We start from the raw sequence: 19,070 nt of genomic DNA on the forward strand, positions 1-19,070 counted from the left end.
TATACCTTTGAATTATACTCTGGAGGAGAATAATACAGATGTTCAAAATGTACTAACAACTATTTTCAACAAGAAATATTATCCTTTGATAAATTTAAGAAGGTTGTCAACTACAGGTTCCCCCCACCCACCAAAAAAACATTGCCCATGTAAAATAAAGCAGAATACACATTAGTATTTATGGAATGAGCCATTTTTAAGCTATAATTAAATTCTACTTATTGAGTCATGTCCTAGTAACTCATGTTAAAAAATTACAACTCAAGTCATACAATTTAAATTTTATAAAACCAAAATGATAAAAGGAGATCAACTTACTCGATCAGCTAATCCTCCAGGAACTATGGTCCTCACAACTACGCCACTTGACTTTCCTCCAACTATTCCAAATCCTAATCCAGAGCCATCGTTAATGAGTTCAACATCCTCAACATGGCCCCAACAAACCTATGAATTAAAGGCAAGTAAGAACCACAATATTGGTACAACACACAGATCTTAACTTTCCAATACAGTCACTACTAAAGTGATAGATTTACAAGAAAATGAATATTCATACACTTAATTAAGGCAGCAATCCAGAAGCTAAAATTGATAGGCCCTGACCTAAGGATCTTATATCCAGGAGAGAAAAAGCTAAAACACAATTAAAATGCAAGGCAGAATATCAGACAAAACATTGTAGCTCTAAGAGGACAAGAAACATTCCCCAGTCTATGACCAATATCTAGCAGAAGGCCTGGCTTGTATAGGAACCAATAAATATGTGATTGCTTCAGTTGAAAGTCACAGGGCTGGGAATGTGGCTCCATAGTAGTGTATTAGTAGTAGTGTGTTCACCTAGCAGGCACAAAGAGCATCAGGGAAGAAAAAAAACCCTTAACTTGAATTGGAAGTCACAAAATGTTAGGAAGACTTCAGAGGTTTGGGGGAGAGAAAAGCCATAAGAAATAAAATCCAATGAGAAGAGGGAGCATTTAAATCGTACTATAGGGGCTGGGGTATGGCTCAGTGGTAGAGCATTCTAGCATGTAGGCACTGGGTTCGATCCTCAGTACCACATAAAATAAAATAAAGATATTGTGTCCACCTACAACTGAAAAATAAATATTAAAAAAAAACATAAACTGCACTACAAAGAAGGAAGACAATCAAGAACAAAGTTGGACCAGATAGTAGAATGGGTCAAAGATACAGTCAATAGATTGAGTTAACTGGGAAGACAAATGGGAATTCAAGGTTTTAGAAGATGGAATGACAAGAAGGCGGCAGTGGCTTGTGAAAATTAATCTGGCAGCAATGTAAAGAATGAAATGGTAAGAACATGATGAGGTAAAGAGACAAATTTAGGAGGCATTAATGAGGGAAAAGAAAGGCAGACCCAACTGAAGATAGTGTTAATATAATCATACAAATCAGACAAGACGAAATAAGCACTTTTCCTCCAATTAGCAGGTTTCCATGAGAAATGTGCATTAAATTCAACAGCAGAACAATGTCTCCCTCTCAAGATCATGAGGGCATAATCATTATTTAGTTCTTTTTTTTTTTTTTTTTTGAGAGGGAGAGAACTTTAACATTTTATTTTTCAGTTATTGGCGGACACAACATCTTTGTTTGTACATGGTGCTGAGGATCGAACCCAGGCCGCACGCCAGGCGACCACGCTACCGCTTGAGCCACATCCCCAGCCCTATTTAGTTCTTCTATTACATAAAATTGGAAAACTACTATGCAATGTTAAAATAAACAGGAATATAGGGAATATTTAATAAGCTCATGTCTGGAACAATACCTAGTAACTAGGAAGCATGTTTGTTAAAATAAGAACCCTGGCTGGGGGCTAAGGTTGTGGTTCTGTGGTAGAGTGCTTGCCTCACATGTTTGAGGCACTGGGTTCAATTCTCAGCACCACCTATAAATAAATGGAAAAAATAAAGGTCCATCAACAACTAAAAGAATTTAAAAAAAAAAAAAAAAAAAAAACAAGTAGAAGAAACCTTGCTGGGCACAGTGGCACCTACCTGTAATCCCAGCAGCTCTGGAGGCTGAGGCAGGAGGATCATGAGTTCAAAGCCAGCCTTAGCAATGTAGTGAGGCCCTAAGCAACTCAGTGAGACCCTGTCTCTAAATAAAATACAAAAAGGGCTGGGGGTGTGGTTCAGTGGTTAAGCACCCCTGTTCAATCCCTGGTGCTCCCCCACCCCCAAAAAAAGAAGCCTGAATCAATGACAGCAGCTACTGCTCACAGAGTGTTAACCGGCACCAGCCCTACGCTTGGCTCTTCACACACCTCTTTCAATCTTTACGACCATTACTAGTTTTAAGTAACAGAGAGACTGAGGTGTGGAGGAGTCAAGGACCTGCTGGTGTCACACAACTAGGAGAGGAAGAAATGGACTTGAACCCACCAATGCATGACTCCAACACCCTTATTCTTTATATGCTAGACAATGTCCTACTTTGTCCATTGTAGTTATTATGTAAATTGTGCTGTATAAATATTACAGAGTGTAACAGGAAAAATGCCTATACTTTAATTTGTGTTGTGACCTTGTAATGTACCAGACAGTTTTTTTCTTTTGTTCCGAGGAATGAAAATTATATAAATCAGCTAGCACTTAGTGTTATAAGAAAATAAGATTTATTAGCAGGCATTCTGAAGACGCTGGCCAAAATCTGGTAAATGTTACAAAGCAGCTTTAAGAATTCCTAAAACAGACATACTTTTTTTCTTCTAAACTGTGAAGTATATATCCTTACATGAAAAAAAAAAAACCTACTATAATTTTGTAGCATCAATAACCTACCCATAAACTCCCATTATAATTCATAAAAGTAATGTTTTTGAAATGTTAACTTTCTATAAAGTTAACTTTCTATAAAGGAACACAAGACACCACCACCAAATAAACTACACCTAACACTCAATTTGACCCCTATATTAAATAATAATCTTAAATTAAAAGTCCCACAGGACATTGAAAAGACTAAATAAATAGCCCTTCATGAAACATCTTGTTTAAATATGATGCACTTGGAGATATGATGCACTTGGAGATATGATCATCCCTCTTGACCCGTGACAAGTAAATGACACCTGAATATATACTTCTTATCACCAATAGCATAACTCAAAATTATTTTCCCAAGTTTGCAACTCACTGTTTCAGGCAGAGTTGTATCAGCTGAGCTGGTAGAAGTCCTGCTTTTTGTGTGGACTGGTTCCCTGGCTACAACCAGATGCAAAGATCCACCCGTTTGTTGTAATAATGCAATTGCTTGCTGGTGAGAAATATTGTGATCCAGTGGTGTGTGATTAATGGCCAAAATCTGGTCATTTTCCTTTAATCTTTGATCCCTTAATCATATAAGAAAAGAAGGTTATGTTTAAAGTGATCTAATAACTTGACTTTTAAATATCTGTTATTTAAGTTCAGCAGTTTATTGCTTATGTTACTATTTCACTCAATACATTTACCTGAATAATTATGTAGATATATAACAGAGCTCAGAGTGCCTTTTCATAACACTTAATAACTAATGTACTAATTAGCTAGTGCATCCCTCTATACACACTTACACACACACATTTTAAAAGTCACTTGGCTAGAAAAATAAACCAAAACACTTTAGAAAGCCCTACTGCCAAGGGTTAGCAAGTGTGAATACTGCATGAACCCTGCACTGTCGGAAGCTTTCCAATCTGATTTCTATCCATACTATACTAGGATAACCATTTTCTGAACTTCACCAAGAGCCTCCTCGCTAGCAGGTTCACCCCATCTCCATTTTCTTTACTTCTTTATCATTTGTCAGTAGAGGCCAAATACTCCTTGAAAATCCATGGCGATTACTTCCAAACCTATATCTAATCCCTTTTTTCTCTCCCAAACCAATCTCCCAACTACTAACAAAGGTTAAAAGGACAACTAAAAAAAAAAAAAAAAAAAGTAATAATCTCTAAAGAAAAAAAAAGCACTACTATAATTAAAATTGATTGAGCCCTTAGGAGTCAGGTACTGTGTTAAGTGCTTTACATGCATTATTATCTCTATAATCATCACAATCACCTTTTAAAGTAGTTAAGTTTTACATACAAAAACTTAAAGCTCAGACTACCTTAATACCTTATCTGAAGAGTCTGACTCTGAAGCATAGTCATCACCTGCTATGATAACATGCATTCTAAGGATAGTCTACAATTTACTGTCCTGGTTTACTGCATTTGACTGTTATCTTCCAAGTACCACTGAAATAGTATTCCTGCTGGCAGAGCAACAGTACCCTAACACTTCCTTGTCCTTCTTTGTCTCTTTTGGATCCACCCATCTCCTCCTTTCCATTCCTACTCTCCAGTTGGAATCCTCGCCTAACATCTAAAATCTAATTTGCAAAATTCCATCAGATTTACATTTCTAGGCTCTCTTCATGCTGGTATCTTTTCCAGTTCAAAAATGTGTAATGATCAGCTATTGCTAACCAATAAAGAAAGCAGCAAAGAAATGAAAACAAACTCCTGTCATGCCCGTTTCATAAAGGAACATTTTTACCTCTTAAAATACAGCAAGGGATTTATTTCAGAATAGAATAATCCTTTTCACAAATACAATTTTGAATTATGAAGGGTCCATTATATTGCCCCCTGCCTCCTTTTTTTCTCTCATTTCATAGCAGGTCAGGAAAACCTTGTCATGGACCAGAATATCAAGAATACTGACCTCTAGGACAGAGGGTAAACTTGGCTGGTCTTGAAGGCCTCAATGTTCTGCCCCTAAGTACTCTTCCTACTTGGATTCTGTCCACACAAACTATTTCTTCAACTACTCTGACTTATGACTTCTCTCTCAAATATGTCTGGCATTTCCTGCTCTGGTATAAACTGTTCCCTCCACATCTAATACCTTTCTACTCTACTCAGCCAAATTCAATTCCATCCGTCACCATTCAGTTGAGTCTCATATCTCAGTCCACAATGTTCTGAACCACTCGTTCACCACTAAATACTCAGGTATGTTAAGCATGCTGCCTACAGAGTTAGCTAAGTCCTTCCCTGTTGGATTTTAAGTTTCCTGGAGACAGGTACTCATGTTTTGGAGTCTTCCTTGGAAAGAGCAAGTTCAATATATCAATTTATTTATTTATTTATTTTGAGGCAGTAGTGGGGATTGAACATACTGGCACTCTACAACTGAGCTATATCCCTAGTCCTTTTGTTAAATTTTGAGATAGAATCAAGTTGCCAAGGTTGGACTTGAACTTTCAAGCCTGTCTCAGCCCTCCCAAGTATCTGGAATTACAGGTGGGTACCACTATGCCCAGTTAATATTCCAATTTTTGATACTAAAATAGTCTTTCACAATAAATCATGTAGCATTAAAAATGTTGTTTAAAAATCTTTTCATTAATATTAGGAATGACATATTAAGGTGAGAATAAGATGTAAAAGTGTATATATTCTATGACCTTGTCTTTACAAAAAAGAAAACATTATGGACTGGGGGTATAGTGCAGTAGTAGAGCGCATACAGTGTGAGAATCTGGGTTTGATCCCCAGTATTGGGAAAAAAGAAAAGAAAGCATTCTAAGATATTTCTCAGTTGTATCGGGATGCTCAAAATTCAAATGTTTCAGCACTAGGGTATAAGCTCAGTCGTACAGCACATATTTAGCATGCACAAGGCCCTGGGTTCAATCTCAGCATATCTCCAAAGAAAGTTTCAAGTACCTTGAGACTTTTATTTTTACTTACTATTTTTACTAACTATATTTCCATACTTTATAGTTTTTTATTATATGCATAAGATTTCCATAATTTTAGAATATTTTTTGAGAATGCTGCTTGTGAAGTATCTCCCCAGTACTAAAGAAACTTCTTCTTAAATGTAGATACTACAGGACAATATCCAGGAATCATTTCCATTCTTCCATCTCCATGTCCCCCTTTCTCTAACTTCTTCAACTAAATTTCTATTCACAGCATGTTCATCCACGGAATCTCTTAATTAATCCTAAATGAGTGAGATACATTTAAGTCTTTTTAGCCCTGATCTAACTCATTTTTCATAAGTCCTTAATTCACCCGTGGATTTTCTATTTTCTAGAAATCAATCTATTTTAATCTACCTTTTCCCCTACCCAATAGTCTTCAAGGACACCTCCTTTCTCTCCAAGTTAGAATCCATTCTTTCCAAGATAAAATCTGCTCTGGGAACATAAACTCAATCCAGGATAAATAAGCTACAGAGGAAAATTTGGATTTTTTTGACACATTCCACTTAATTCCTCCATGTAATTACTTATACATATATATTAATATATAATTATACTACATATACAATTAAATTCCCCATACTAATTTGTATTTTATATAATTATACATAATTATACCATATAAACATATATGCAATTTAGCTCCCTCATACTAATTTTTATACACACACACATATTTAATTCACACTTTCCATTCAAGAGGAAACAAGTTCTTGTGTCTCCATCACACAACATTCAGAAATAGTGGATTTCCATGACTTTGACAGCCAGCAGGTTAGTCAAGTTTCTGTGTGGAAAGTCCTCAGAAGAAAGGAAGTACTGATCAAGATCATGAAGACCCTTTAGCATATCTAGAAGGTCCTATATGGCTGGTACCTACCTCTCCCTCTGCCCCTTCTGCATCATCTTATTATTCTCCTCCAAATAAATACCAGTCATGCTCCAAGCACTGGACCTGTGTTCCATCTCTTCATGGGGGTAATGGCCCATAGTCTCGCTATTCCACTCCCCAACACATTCTGCTCTCTGCAGACCCTGCTGTCTCTCTAAGTCTCCCATTGCCTCTGAGAAGCCACCTTACTCCTTGCCATTGGTCAAGGTTCTTATCCACTCAAATCATCAAGCTCCTCTTTTTTTTTTCTTTTTTTCTTTTTTTTTTTTAATTGGTTGTTCACAACAAGGCTCCTCTTTTTGGAAACATTCAATTTGTAATCACAGACCTATTACTACAAAGTACTGAGACATAATAATTGACTACAAGCAGGATGGAATAATGTCTCTTTTGTTTAACATTTTATACCCAAAACATAGCATACAATCAAAATTCAATATTTGTTAAAAGCCAGGCATGATGGCACCTACAGTTCAGGATACTCTGCAGGCTAAAGGAAAAGGATCACAAGAGCCCACAAGTTCAAGACCATCCTGGGCAAAAATTTTAAAAAGTTAAATAATGAATAGGCGGTTGAAGATATACTGCCCCTGTGCAGGGAAAGCTTTCCGGCGCCTCTCTAATTATTTTGCTCATGGCTTCTTCCTCCTATGCTATACATTCACTGCGACCTTTTATTACTACTTCTAATTCCCAACTTTTTCCAGCAGGTGTGTAACAGTGCCATATGGAACAATGTCTATTAAAAATACAAGCTGCTCCTCACAGAAAAGCTTCCATTTTGTTTCTTCAAGAAAACTTAGAGGAGCCAGGTGCAGCGGTGCACACCTATAATCCCAGTGGCCTGGGAGGCTGAGGTAGGAGGATCATAAGTTCAAAGCTAGCCTTAGCAACAGCAAAATGCTAAGCAACTCAGTGAGACCCTGTATCTAAATAAAATACAAAATGACCAAAAAAAAAAAAAAAAAAAAAAAAGACACACACAAAAAATGTCTGTACCCATTCAGTACAAACATGATTTTCAGCTGGGGATGTGGCTCAGTGGTTGAGTGCCCCTGAATTCAATCCCTGGTACCAAAATAAAAAAGAAAATGAAAATAAAGCTTAGGGGAGGCCTGGAAGTGTGACTCAATGATAGAGAGCATACCCAGCACATGCAAGGCCTTGGGTTCAAAATTAAGCAACAAAAAAGAAAAAACAGCTTGCAGGGAGAGTACCATGGAGTGTAAAACAAAAAGTAGTTACTAAAGCAGCAGCAAAATAACATACTTAAAATATTTGTTTTTCTTAAATTTGGTAAACCATCTTTATAAGTTACTTTAATTTATCATGGAAAAAATATATATATATCTGGGGATTTTTCTTTATCCACTGAACAAAAATGGCAAAAATTTGTTTCTACTTGGAAAATTTTCTATGTTTATTTAGAAAATTTTATTTATTTATTTATTTGGATTGAACCCAGGAGTATATAACCACAGATCCACATCCCCAGCCCTCTTTTTTGTTTTGTTTTGTTTTGAGACAGGGTCTTAATAAGTTGCTGAGGCTGGCCTCAAACTTACAATTCTCTTGCCTCAACCCCTCAAGTTGCTGGGATTAGAGGTATGTACCACCATGCCTGCTAGGCTTTCATTTGAAAGCATTAAACATCAGTTCTTTCCTCATTATCTTCTAGTCAGCAAGATGAGTTGGTAAAAATTTGAGAAGTTCTTCGTAAATGTTTTCTGTATTCCTATATATTACACGTTTCCATATCTTCCCTATCATCTGTGGGAACATTAGCCATATCATTTGTTATATATTTTTTAATGTATTTTGGCAAAGAATATTAAAGTCACCATCTACAGTATTTTCTCAGGTTATTAGCCTACTGCATTACTTTGTTTTGTTTTGTTTTTTTCCCTCTATTAATGTAGTGAAAGCAAAAGTTCAAACATACAGGCACACAAACTTTGTTCTCTGATTATTCAAAATCCCAATAACACAAATAAATGAGAGCTCACTTACTTATCATTCATTAAACAAATAGATACTAAGCCACTACTATATGCTATTTAGTATGTTGGGAGCCACAGAAATAATGATGTATATAAATCATCAGGCATCCCACAATGAATCAGTACCCTATTAATGGGAGGAAAATAGGAAGATGTATATAGTGTCTTAAAAACTTATTAAGCCAGGCAGTGGTGCTCAGGAGGCCAAGGCAGAAGGACTGCAAGTTCAAGGCCAGTCTCAGGAACCTGGTGAGACCCTGTCTCATAATAAAATTTTTAAAAAGGACTGGGGATGTAGTACAGCAGTACAACACCCCTGCATTCAATCCCAATATGAGGAAAGAAAAAAACTGTATTAAGTAAATCATGCTACTTTGTATGTTGCCAGAAGAGGAGCAAATACTATTATTCATCCCTCAAAATCCATGGGGGTGATGGGTTCTAGGACTACTTCATACCAAAAAGCCCATGATCCTTAAATCTTTTATATAAATGACACAGTATTTGCAAATAACCTATGCATACTCTCCCATATACTTTAAGTCATCACTAAATTGTTTATAATACCTAATACAGTATAAATGGTATATGAAAAATTGTTATGTTGTATTGTTTACAGGAAAATGACAATACAGACATGATTTTCAAATATTTTCAATCATGGTTGATTAGATCCATGAATAAGGAACATGTGAATACAGAAGCCCTTACTATGTGTTGAGCACTACTCAACCAGCTTTATTAATATTATTTCATCTGTATCTTACCGTAACATTGCCATTTTACACATCAAAGAAACAAAATTTTAAGCTGGGCATAGTGTCACACGCCTGTGATCCAAAAGCCTTAGTAGGCAAAGGCAGGAGGATCTCAAGTCTGAGGCTAGCCCCAGCAACTTAGCAAGACTGTCTCAAGATAAAATAATAAAAAGGCCTGGGGATATGGCTCAGTGGTTAAACACCCTTGGGTTCAATCTGCAGTTACCCCTCCTCCCCACCCCCGAAAAAAAAAAAAAAAAAAAAAAACACAACTACTAAAATTTTTAGCAAAATAAGTAACTTGACCAAGGTCACACAGCTAGATAGAAAACCAACATTCAGACTAATACTATAAGACTTCTTTGCCTAATGAAACTATAAGTTCCTTTTTTTTTTTTTTAAACAATACTGAAAGCCAGTACTGAACTCAGAGGTACTTTAATAGTGAGCTACATCTCCAGTTCTTTTTATTTTTCATTTTGAGTCAGGATTTCCCTAAGTTGCCCAGACTGGACTTGAACTTACAAATCTCCTACCTCAGTCTCCCAAGTTGCTAGGATGAGAGGCATGTGCCAAAGTGTGCATTGGCTAAGTTATCCTTTTCTAATGAAAGATTCTCTACCATAAATAACCTTGCCTCATAGCTACTGGTTCTATTTCTGTGCCCTTGGGGTCAAAGGCTACATGTATTCAATTTCCTATGTGGTAGATCAGGGAAATATGATAGGGATATTGGATAGTAACATGTCGATAAGGTATTTGACAAGCTTGCTGCTGTTTGAATGTCTGTCCCCTCCAAAACTTATGTTGAAATTTAGCTACCATGGTAACAGGATTAACAGGTGGGACCTTTAAGAGGCAATCAGGCCATTAAGGATTCACCCTCATGGTGGGACTGATTCTTTACAAAAGGACAAGCCAGCTTGTCCCTTCCTTCTGTCTCCTCTCCCCCTCTGGCTTCCACCACATAATGATACAGCAAAAAGACCTTCACCAGATGTGAACACCTTGACAATGCACTTCCCAGCCACCAGAACTATGAGCCAATAAATGTGTTATTTATAAATGTGTATAGTCCTAGGTATTCTGTTATCACTGCACAAAACATACTAAGACAGCTTCTTACAATTATCTTATAAAGGAATGGAGATGCCGATGCTGAAAAACAGGACAACTGTATGGATCACTGACAGACATGCCTGAAGATTATGGGACTAGAAGGTTAATTTGTAGTGAAGACTCAACCCCCATGCCATGGAATGCTGCTCAACGTTTCATCAAGAGCATTCATGCATCTAAACACCAAGTATATAATAACACAGTCAGGAAGGACAATGATACATTAGGTCAGTACTTTCCAAGGTGTTACAAAGAACTTAATACATGTTGTTTAAAGAAAGTAGATTGGTGGGGCTGTGGCTGTAGCTCACTAGTAGAGCGCTTGCCTAGCACGTCGATCCTCAGCACCACATAAAAAACAAATAAAAAATAAAGATAAAAAAAGAAAGAAAGTAGATTGGTGCTTGCCAGGGGATGGAGGGAGAAGGAAGTAGGTATATTAAAAGGTCCTTTTTGGGTGGTTGAAATGTACCGGAATTAAAGAGTGGGAATGGCTGCAGAACATTGTGAATATAACAACACCCATGACCTTGTACACTTTAAAATTAAGTTTATATTAATTATATCCTAATATTTAAAAGGAAAAAAAATTGAATTAAAAAAAAGTTGGCTAATCAATATTAACTGAGCTTAATGTTAAGCAATTATAAGTCTAGATATATTCTGTATTGCCTAAGAAGAGTTCAAGTTTATACCTACTATCTGTTTCATTGTTAACAGCATACCACTTCAACCCAAAACCATCCTAACTTGAACAATAAATCATAAGATCACCCTAACTATGTACACCCAGTATTGAAGAACAGACAGGATAGAGTTTCTAAAATATATCTGACCACAGCTATGGACCCACAAAACATTTGAAATGCAACATTAGATGGCAGAATAAAGATGGAAAATCATGAAAATCCATTATATCCATTTTAATTGGGGAAACTAGAAGTAATCACCATAAACAGAGAATGTGAGCTCGAAATTATATTATTGGCTGAGAATTTTTATAATCATACACTGTGACATCGCTTTTATTTAACAGGCACATGTGAATAGTATTATTTATTAAATGAATAATAAACCAAAAACTGGAAATCAAATAGAGATAAAATATAAGGCCTGCATATCACTCTTAAAAACCTAAAGAAGTGCAATCCATGAAGGATAACATAGATTGAGGGGCCTCTTAACAATAAGCATAATAATCAATAATGTGTTATAACTATCAATTTAATAAACAATGTAGTATGCAGAATGAGAATGATGATTCCCATACATTGAGTGATGCACACCCATAATCCCAGCAGCTCAGGTGGCTGAGGCAGGAGGATCACAAGTTCAAAGCCAGTCTCAGCAACTTAGCGAGGCCCTAAGCAACTTAAGTGAGACCCTGTCTCTAAATAAAAACATTTAAAAGGGCTGGGGTGCTTAAGCACCCCTCAGTTCAATCCCCAATACAAAAAAAGAAAAAGATTACCATCCTAGTGATCACCAATTGGGTGAGAGTGATACAGTGGAAAGAGCACTAGCTGCTTTGCAGTTACTGTTAGAATCATATCATGGTCCCAGCATTAACAGCTCTGTGACTACAGGAAAACCACTGACCCTCTCTGAACCTCACCTGTCTCATCTATGAAATGGAGTAGTAACACCTACACTGCTGGACCGCAGCCACAAGTGAATGAAAGAACATCTACAAAAGGCCTGACGAATGCACAGGAAGTGCTAAAGGAATTGTTAGCTGCTATTGTTACTGCTTTTAGCACTAGTTTCTTATACTCTTGTATAATAATGATTTCAGAATCATCAGAAAAAAACTAGCAGAGTATAAAATGAACACCATCCTTACCTGTCTGCTACACTCCCTGGGTGTACTTCCTTCACAAAGATATCAACTTCTCCCTGATTTTGACTTTTAAGGGCCACCACGCTGAATCCAAGGCCTCCAGTTGAAGGCCGTTCTATATCTATATATTCAATTTCCCGGCCCTAATGAAGGGGGATAAAAGAAAAATATAAATGTCAATGAATCTACATTTAACCAATGCACCCTTTCCACAGAACTGAAATTGCTTAGCAGAAAAATAGCTTCTCTAAGACATCTCTACAAAACCAAATAAACTCAAAATAACTCAGCATTTCAGTAATACATTATTCCAGGAACTCTCCAACTTGATTATTTTCAGTAGAACACAAAAGAGAGTGTGCAGCACTGTAACCTTTGGGAATTGAAGAGGTATTTTCACACTTCATTCACATTTCGCGATGAATCCCAAGCTGGATGAGAATGCCTAAGAAAAATGCTCTTTCCCACAGTAAATTCTAAATTACTTTTTTATATTGAATTTCCCTAAATTCTCTTGATGCAAAATACAATTTTTTAATGAGGAAAAGTATATTGGATATATCAAAAATACACTAGCATTAAGCCTACACAGAACCAGCAACTCTTTAGGGTTCTGTTTTTAATTCTATAGTGATGAATTACTATTCCATTTATTCAATCAATTCAAAAGACTATGGAAAGGCCACCATTCAAATTGGTTCTACCTGTGACATGTAGGTATTTGATTACTTTAGTTAATAATTGCTTTTATGTGAATTTATAAATGTAATCAACTAACAAGGTCATCACATGAAGGGACCAGAACTATTAAGCAAAAAAAAGTAGTCCAGAACACTAGTTAAATATCACATCTTAAACAGATTCTTTTTAATTTTCAAACACAAGTTTCATTTTTAAAGACTGCTGAACAAACACAAAACATATTCAAAAGTTCGACTATTATTTAATTTTTAAGGTAGCAGAAGCTACAACTGTTAATTTTCCCCCCAATTTTCTAAATTGTATTTGTTCCAACTCCCACTAATTCTGTTTTGATATAAAACTTAAAACTGTTTCAATGTTTCATCTTGTGATCAAAAAGTAGTCCAGAACACTAGTTAAATATCACATCTTAAACAGATTCTTTTTAATTTTCAAACACAAGTTTCATTTTTAAAGACTGCTGAACAAAACATATTCAAAAGTTCAACTTATTTAATTTTTAAGGTAGCAGAAGCTACAACTGTTAATTTTCCCCCCAATTTTCTAAATTGTATTTGTTCCAACTCCCACTAATTCTGTTTTGATATAAAACTTAAAACTGTTTCAATGTTTCATCTTGTGATCAAAACCAGTAAGAATCTTCTTCCTGCTGGATACAGTGGCACACGCCTATAATACCAGAGACTCAGAAGGCAGAGACAGGAGGATCACAAGCTCAAGACCAACCTGGGCCACTTTGCAAGACACTGTCTCAATATAAAAGTAAAAAAGACTGGGGATGGAGCTCAGTAGTAAAAGTATCCCTGGGTTCAATCCCCAGTATCAAAAAATAAATATGTCTCCTTCCTTATAAGAATACAGATGTGTTCAATTGAAGTCTTTTCCTAAAAGTTCTCCTCCCTCACACATGGACATTTTCTTGTATGATTTTAAGATAATAAAATTCCAACACACAGGTTAGAAAAGGGTGCCAATTCCTCCTTTCAACATAAAAACAAAAGCAAATACATAACACATGTTAAGACAAAAAGAGTGGGTTTCTTTCTAAACCTGAAACAGAAAAGATAAAGCTAAATATTCTCATGACAAGGTATAACTTTACCTGAGCCATCTGTTGAATGATTGAGTTAAAGTCTTCATTTCCCAACTTTGCGGTCCACGGAAACAACCCAGATGCAGTTAAATTATTACAGGGCCTGTGGGCATTCCCACTTGTAATAGAACTATCCGTGAACACTAACAAACCTTTTCTAGAAAAATCAAAGTTGGCTGAACAATCCGAGGGTATATGGCTGAGCTGGTGGAGAGAAAAACAAGAGAACCATCAAAGAAACCTTCAAAAAAGAAATCATTTCTATTTATTACATATTCTCTTTTGCTCATTATGGGTATAATTTGTATGTTAAAAAACACGTATGAAAGAAATAAGGTGCATCAAACGAATCTGTGTGCTCATAAGGCTAAAATTTCTAAATTTAATATTACACAAAAATGTCAAATACCTTAAAATCTGTTCTTGTTTCCTGCCTTCTATGACTACCCCAAGTTCATAGAATGTACACTAACATCTCATTACCCTTCACACACACAGATGCAACCCGTAGTATAAGTACAAGACACTAAGCCCTATGGCATTTATCTGTACATTTCCACGTGTAATGCCACAAAAAAAAATCCATAGATAGTATACATCAATAACAACAACAGTACTTTCTGAATACTTACTAAGGGCTAAGTATTGTATTGAGACTCTGGTATGTTATAACCTCATTTAATCCTGACAATAGTTCTATGAAATATCATTATCTCATTTTCATGAACATGAAAAATGAGGCACTCAGGGGTTAAGAAACTGACACAAGATTAATAGCGAGTGAGTCACAGAGCCACTTAAACATTAATAGAAAAAAATCCTATAATGACAAAAAAAACAGGATTTTAAAAATATCACTGGCTGATACAGCTGTCAACATAATGGAATAAAGGTAACATTTTATCTTTATTCCATTATGTTGACAGCTGTATCAAGCCCAGAGCAGTGGTGCACCCCTATAATCCCAGCTACTCAAGAAGCTGAGGCAAGAAGGTGCCAAGTTCAAGACCAGTCTTAGCAACTCATGAGACTCTGCCTTAAAATAAAAAATTCAAAGGACTGGGGATATAGCTCATTGGTAAATTGCCCCTGGGTTCATCCCCACTACTAAATAGAAAAAAAAAAAAAAAAAGAAGAAGAAATGTCAAAAGGCTTGGGATATATAGCTCAGTGGTAGAGCACATGCTTAGCATTTGCAAGGTCCTGGGTTCAATCACCAACTCCAAAAGAAAAAAAATTAAATTAACCATCATTTTATAATTTTGAAGAAAATGTTCAGAATTCTCTAATCTAACCTTTATATGTTTACAAAACCCATATTCCAAAACTCAACATAAAATTTATTATCAACACCGTTTTTAGTTTTTATCTTATTTATTAATTGATTGATTGGTACTGAGGATTAAACCCAGGGGCACTTGATAACTAAGCACATTCCCAGCTCTTTTTATATTTTTGAGATGGGTCTTGCCAAGTTGCTCAGACTGGCTTTGAACTTGCAATTTTCCTGCCTCAGCCTCCCGGGATGCTGGGATTACAGGCCATGAGCCACCACACCCGCTTGATTATCAACATTTTAAAACTAACTATGCTAATGCTACCCACAGGCTGCAGGCCCATGTCTGGTCTTTGCTGAGACAAGATTGTCACAGACAGCTTGTCCTTGATCGCCTCCTCCTGTCTTTTCTCACTGGTTTTACACATCAACACAGAGCTCTTCCATGCTAACTTACTTGCCCCTTCAGTTGCTTGATGGACTGCTGCAGTGTGAGTATCTGGTTGAAGAGAGGACTCCTTAGTGTCTCATAAAACATACTCAGTTTCTCATTCTGTGAAGTGTCACCCTTATCCTGCAATTTCATTTTCAGGCGATCAAGGACCTGCAGGACCTGCAGTTTATCTTGGTTGAAGAAGAATAACCAGAAGACAGGTTAAATACTATCTCATATTCCATTTATGAATCAGTCATTAATTTCATAACAAAACTATATGTCTGGTATACCTGTGGCAGGATTTTCAGGCATTTTGGATTAATTGTTTCAATCACCTTTAAAGAAACCTAAAAAAAAAAAATTAAATACAAATATAAATTCCATTAGTAAATATGTCTATAGTCCTGCAGAAAAATTAAAGAAAACTTTAAAAACATTCACCAAAAGTCCCTGTGAAATTTAAATTAAAACCATAGTGAGGTACCACTACCTGTCCACTCAAATGGCTTAATTTTAAAAACCAAAAAAAGAGACAATACCAAGTGTTGACAAAACTGCAAAGCAACTAAAATTATATTTTGCTAATTAAGGGATATAAAATGGCACAATCACTTTGGAAAATTATTTGGTAGTTTTTTTCTTTAAATGTACAGAAAAATAATTTCTTACAAAGTTAAAAATACACTGGTACTCCCATTCATAAATATCTACCCAAATAAAATATATGTCCACAAAAATACTTGTACATCAAAGTTCATAGCAGTTTTATTTATAAAGGCCCCAAACTAGAATACCCAAATTTCTAATAACAAATGGATAAATAAATAAGAGTATATAAATAATTCAGAAACAAAAAGGAAAAAATAGAAAACAGGAGTCTTCATAAGGAAATAAAAACCCAAAGAAGCAGTTAACCCTGAGCATTTTAATACTAGTTTTGATAAAGAGAATTTCAGAAAAATGTGATAGGGCAACAGGGGTCTGAGCTCAGAGGAAACTAGGGAAGACTTAGGCCTGTGTACTGAGCTTTCTCGATGTGCCCATCTTTGGAGATACAGATGCTTTCGTCCTCTGGGCAGAGGAAGGACACCACCACCTTTCAGGTAAGGAGCTTTTGACCTGCTTCCGAGGAAGTCTTTCCTGCATCTGTTATTTCTCACATTGCTTCAGCTGATGATCATCAACACACCAAAGCATGGTATTTAGGGGTAGCATGTTCTGAACCCCATTACTAGTCAACACTCTTCCACACTGCTCCAGTAAACAAATCTATAGTTATGGTTAGTCTGTGAGTTATCCAGCTTCTCATGAATGCAGTCATTACAGTTTGTCTGGTTTTCGTCAGTTTTCTTCCCTCCCCCTACAGGGTTGGATATAGGACCCAGGCCCTTGTGCATGCCAAGCATGTGCCGGCCACACAGCTATAATCCTAAGTCCCCAGCATATTATTTTGGGGATTCAAACTTATTATATATTTTTCTACAACTCTACTCTTCATCAAAACTAGTATTAAAATGTTGAGGTTTAACTGCTTCTTTGGGTTTCATTTCCTCATGAAGACTCCTGTTTCACATAAAACTTATATTAAACAAATGTGATTTTTTTATTGTTTTTTTAATATGGAACACTTCACAAATTTGTGTCATCTTTGCACAGGGGCCATGCCAATCCTCTCTGTATTGTTCTGACTCCAGTATATGTGCTGTTGAAAAGAGGTACTGGGGTTGGGGGACAAGGTCTCTGTTGCCCAGGTTGATCCTGGGCTTAAGGGATCTGCCTCAGACTCCCAAGTAGCTGGGACCACAGCTGTGCACCACACCTGGTTTATTTCTAATTCATTATTACAGCGGCCCTACCTGAGAACATAGAAGGGTAGAAGGAAAGATATTTTTCCTCCCCTACATTGGGATGGGATTCAAGGGAGGTTTTAGGTAAAAAGGAAATGCTCTATGGTTTGATTGGGATACTTTTTATACAGATGTATACATTTATAAAAATTCATTAAAGGGTATACATTATTGTATGTAAATTTTACTTTTTTTTTTAAAGGAAGCCGAGTTGGAAAAGAACACTTGAAATAAGGCACAGTGGCACACATCTGCAATCCAGCTACACAGGAGGCTAAGTCAGGATGATCACAAGTTCAAAGCCATCCTAAGTAATTTGGCAACATGTTGTCCCAAAATTTTAAAAATTAAAAAAAAAAAAAAAGCCAAATAGTAGACCACTTGCCAGGCACAGTGGCACATGCTTGTAAACCCAGAGGCTCAGGAGGCTGAAGCAGGAAGATTTCAAAGCAACTCAGTGAGACCCTGTCTCTACATAAAATACAAAATAGGGCTGGGGATGTGGCTCAGTGATTGAGTGCCCTTGGATTCAATTCCCAGTACCAAAAAAAAAAGTAGCATGTGCAAGGTCTTGGGTTCAATTCCCAGTATCAGCTGGGTATAGTGACACACACCTGTAATCCCAGTGACTTGGGAGGCTGAGGTGGGAGGATCACAAGTTTGAGGCCAGCTCCACAAGTTAGTGAAGCCCTGAGCAACTTAGTAAAACCCTGTCTCAAAATAAAAAATAAAAAGGATGAGGGATGTGGCTTAGTGATTAAGCACCACTAGGTTCAATCCCTAATACATAATAATAACAACAACAATAAATAAATCCCAGTACAATAATAATAAAGTGTAAAATTTTAGAGATTAAAAAAAGTATCCTAGACTCTTACTAGTCATCAGAATTTCCAGAAGGAAGCCACCCAAAACAGCACTTCATGGATGATGATTTTTAATTCCAGTCATTTGTTCAAATTAGCCTAAAATGTAATGTCATCAAGGCTCAAAAGGCTAACAATTCCCTTTGCTATAACCAAAATGACATTTTGTCGCCAATCCTTTTTATTAGTGATACACTGCTGAAATGAACCAAAGAATGAGTATTATACAATCAAAATTTTCTTACATCAACCTGGATACAATGGTTGAATGAGATCTTATCTTCTAAATTAAGCTCGTTAAGCAAGAAATCATACTAAAAACCATAAGGGGGCCCGGGGTTATGGCTCAGTGGTAGAGTGCTTGCCTAGCATGCATGAAGCACTGGGTTTGATCCCTGGCACAACGTAAAAATAAACAAACTAAATAAATAAAAAGTATTGTGTCCATCTACAACTAAAAAAAAATATT

The 19,070-nt window shown here is 36.3% G+C and overlaps 1 protein-coding gene across 6 annotated transcripts in view; it reads right to left on the reverse strand.

Moving 5' to 3' along the window:
• PATJ (PATJ crumbs cell polarity complex component) overlaps positions 1 to 19,070 on the reverse strand; it is a 346,985-nt gene that overhangs the window by 317,031 nt on the left and 10,884 nt on the right. For all 6 annotated transcript variants that reach the window (XM_081306348.1, XM_081306345.1, XM_081306347.1 and 3 more), the window contains exons 2-7: positions 16,179 to 16,235; positions 15,910 to 16,076; positions 14,186 to 14,380; positions 12,385 to 12,524; positions 3,166 to 3,361; positions 319 to 447 (exon numbers count right to left, since the gene is read on the reverse strand). In XM_081306348.1, the coding sequence (XP_081162474.1) occupies positions 319 to 447; positions 3,166 to 3,361; positions 12,385 to 12,524; positions 14,186 to 14,380; positions 15,910 to 16,076; positions 16,179 to 16,200 (849 nt within the window). In that variant the 5' untranslated portion in view covers positions 16,201 to 16,235. The remainder of the gene's footprint in view (positions 1 to 318; positions 448 to 3,165; positions 3,362 to 12,384; positions 12,525 to 14,185; positions 14,381 to 15,909; positions 16,077 to 16,178; positions 16,236 to 19,070) is intronic.

Source organism: Spermophilus citellus (assembly GCF_964194105.1).
Source record: "Spermophilus citellus genome assembly, chromosome: 9".
Taxonomy (NCBI): domain Eukaryota; kingdom Metazoa; phylum Chordata; class Mammalia; order Rodentia; family Sciuridae; genus Spermophilus; species Spermophilus citellus.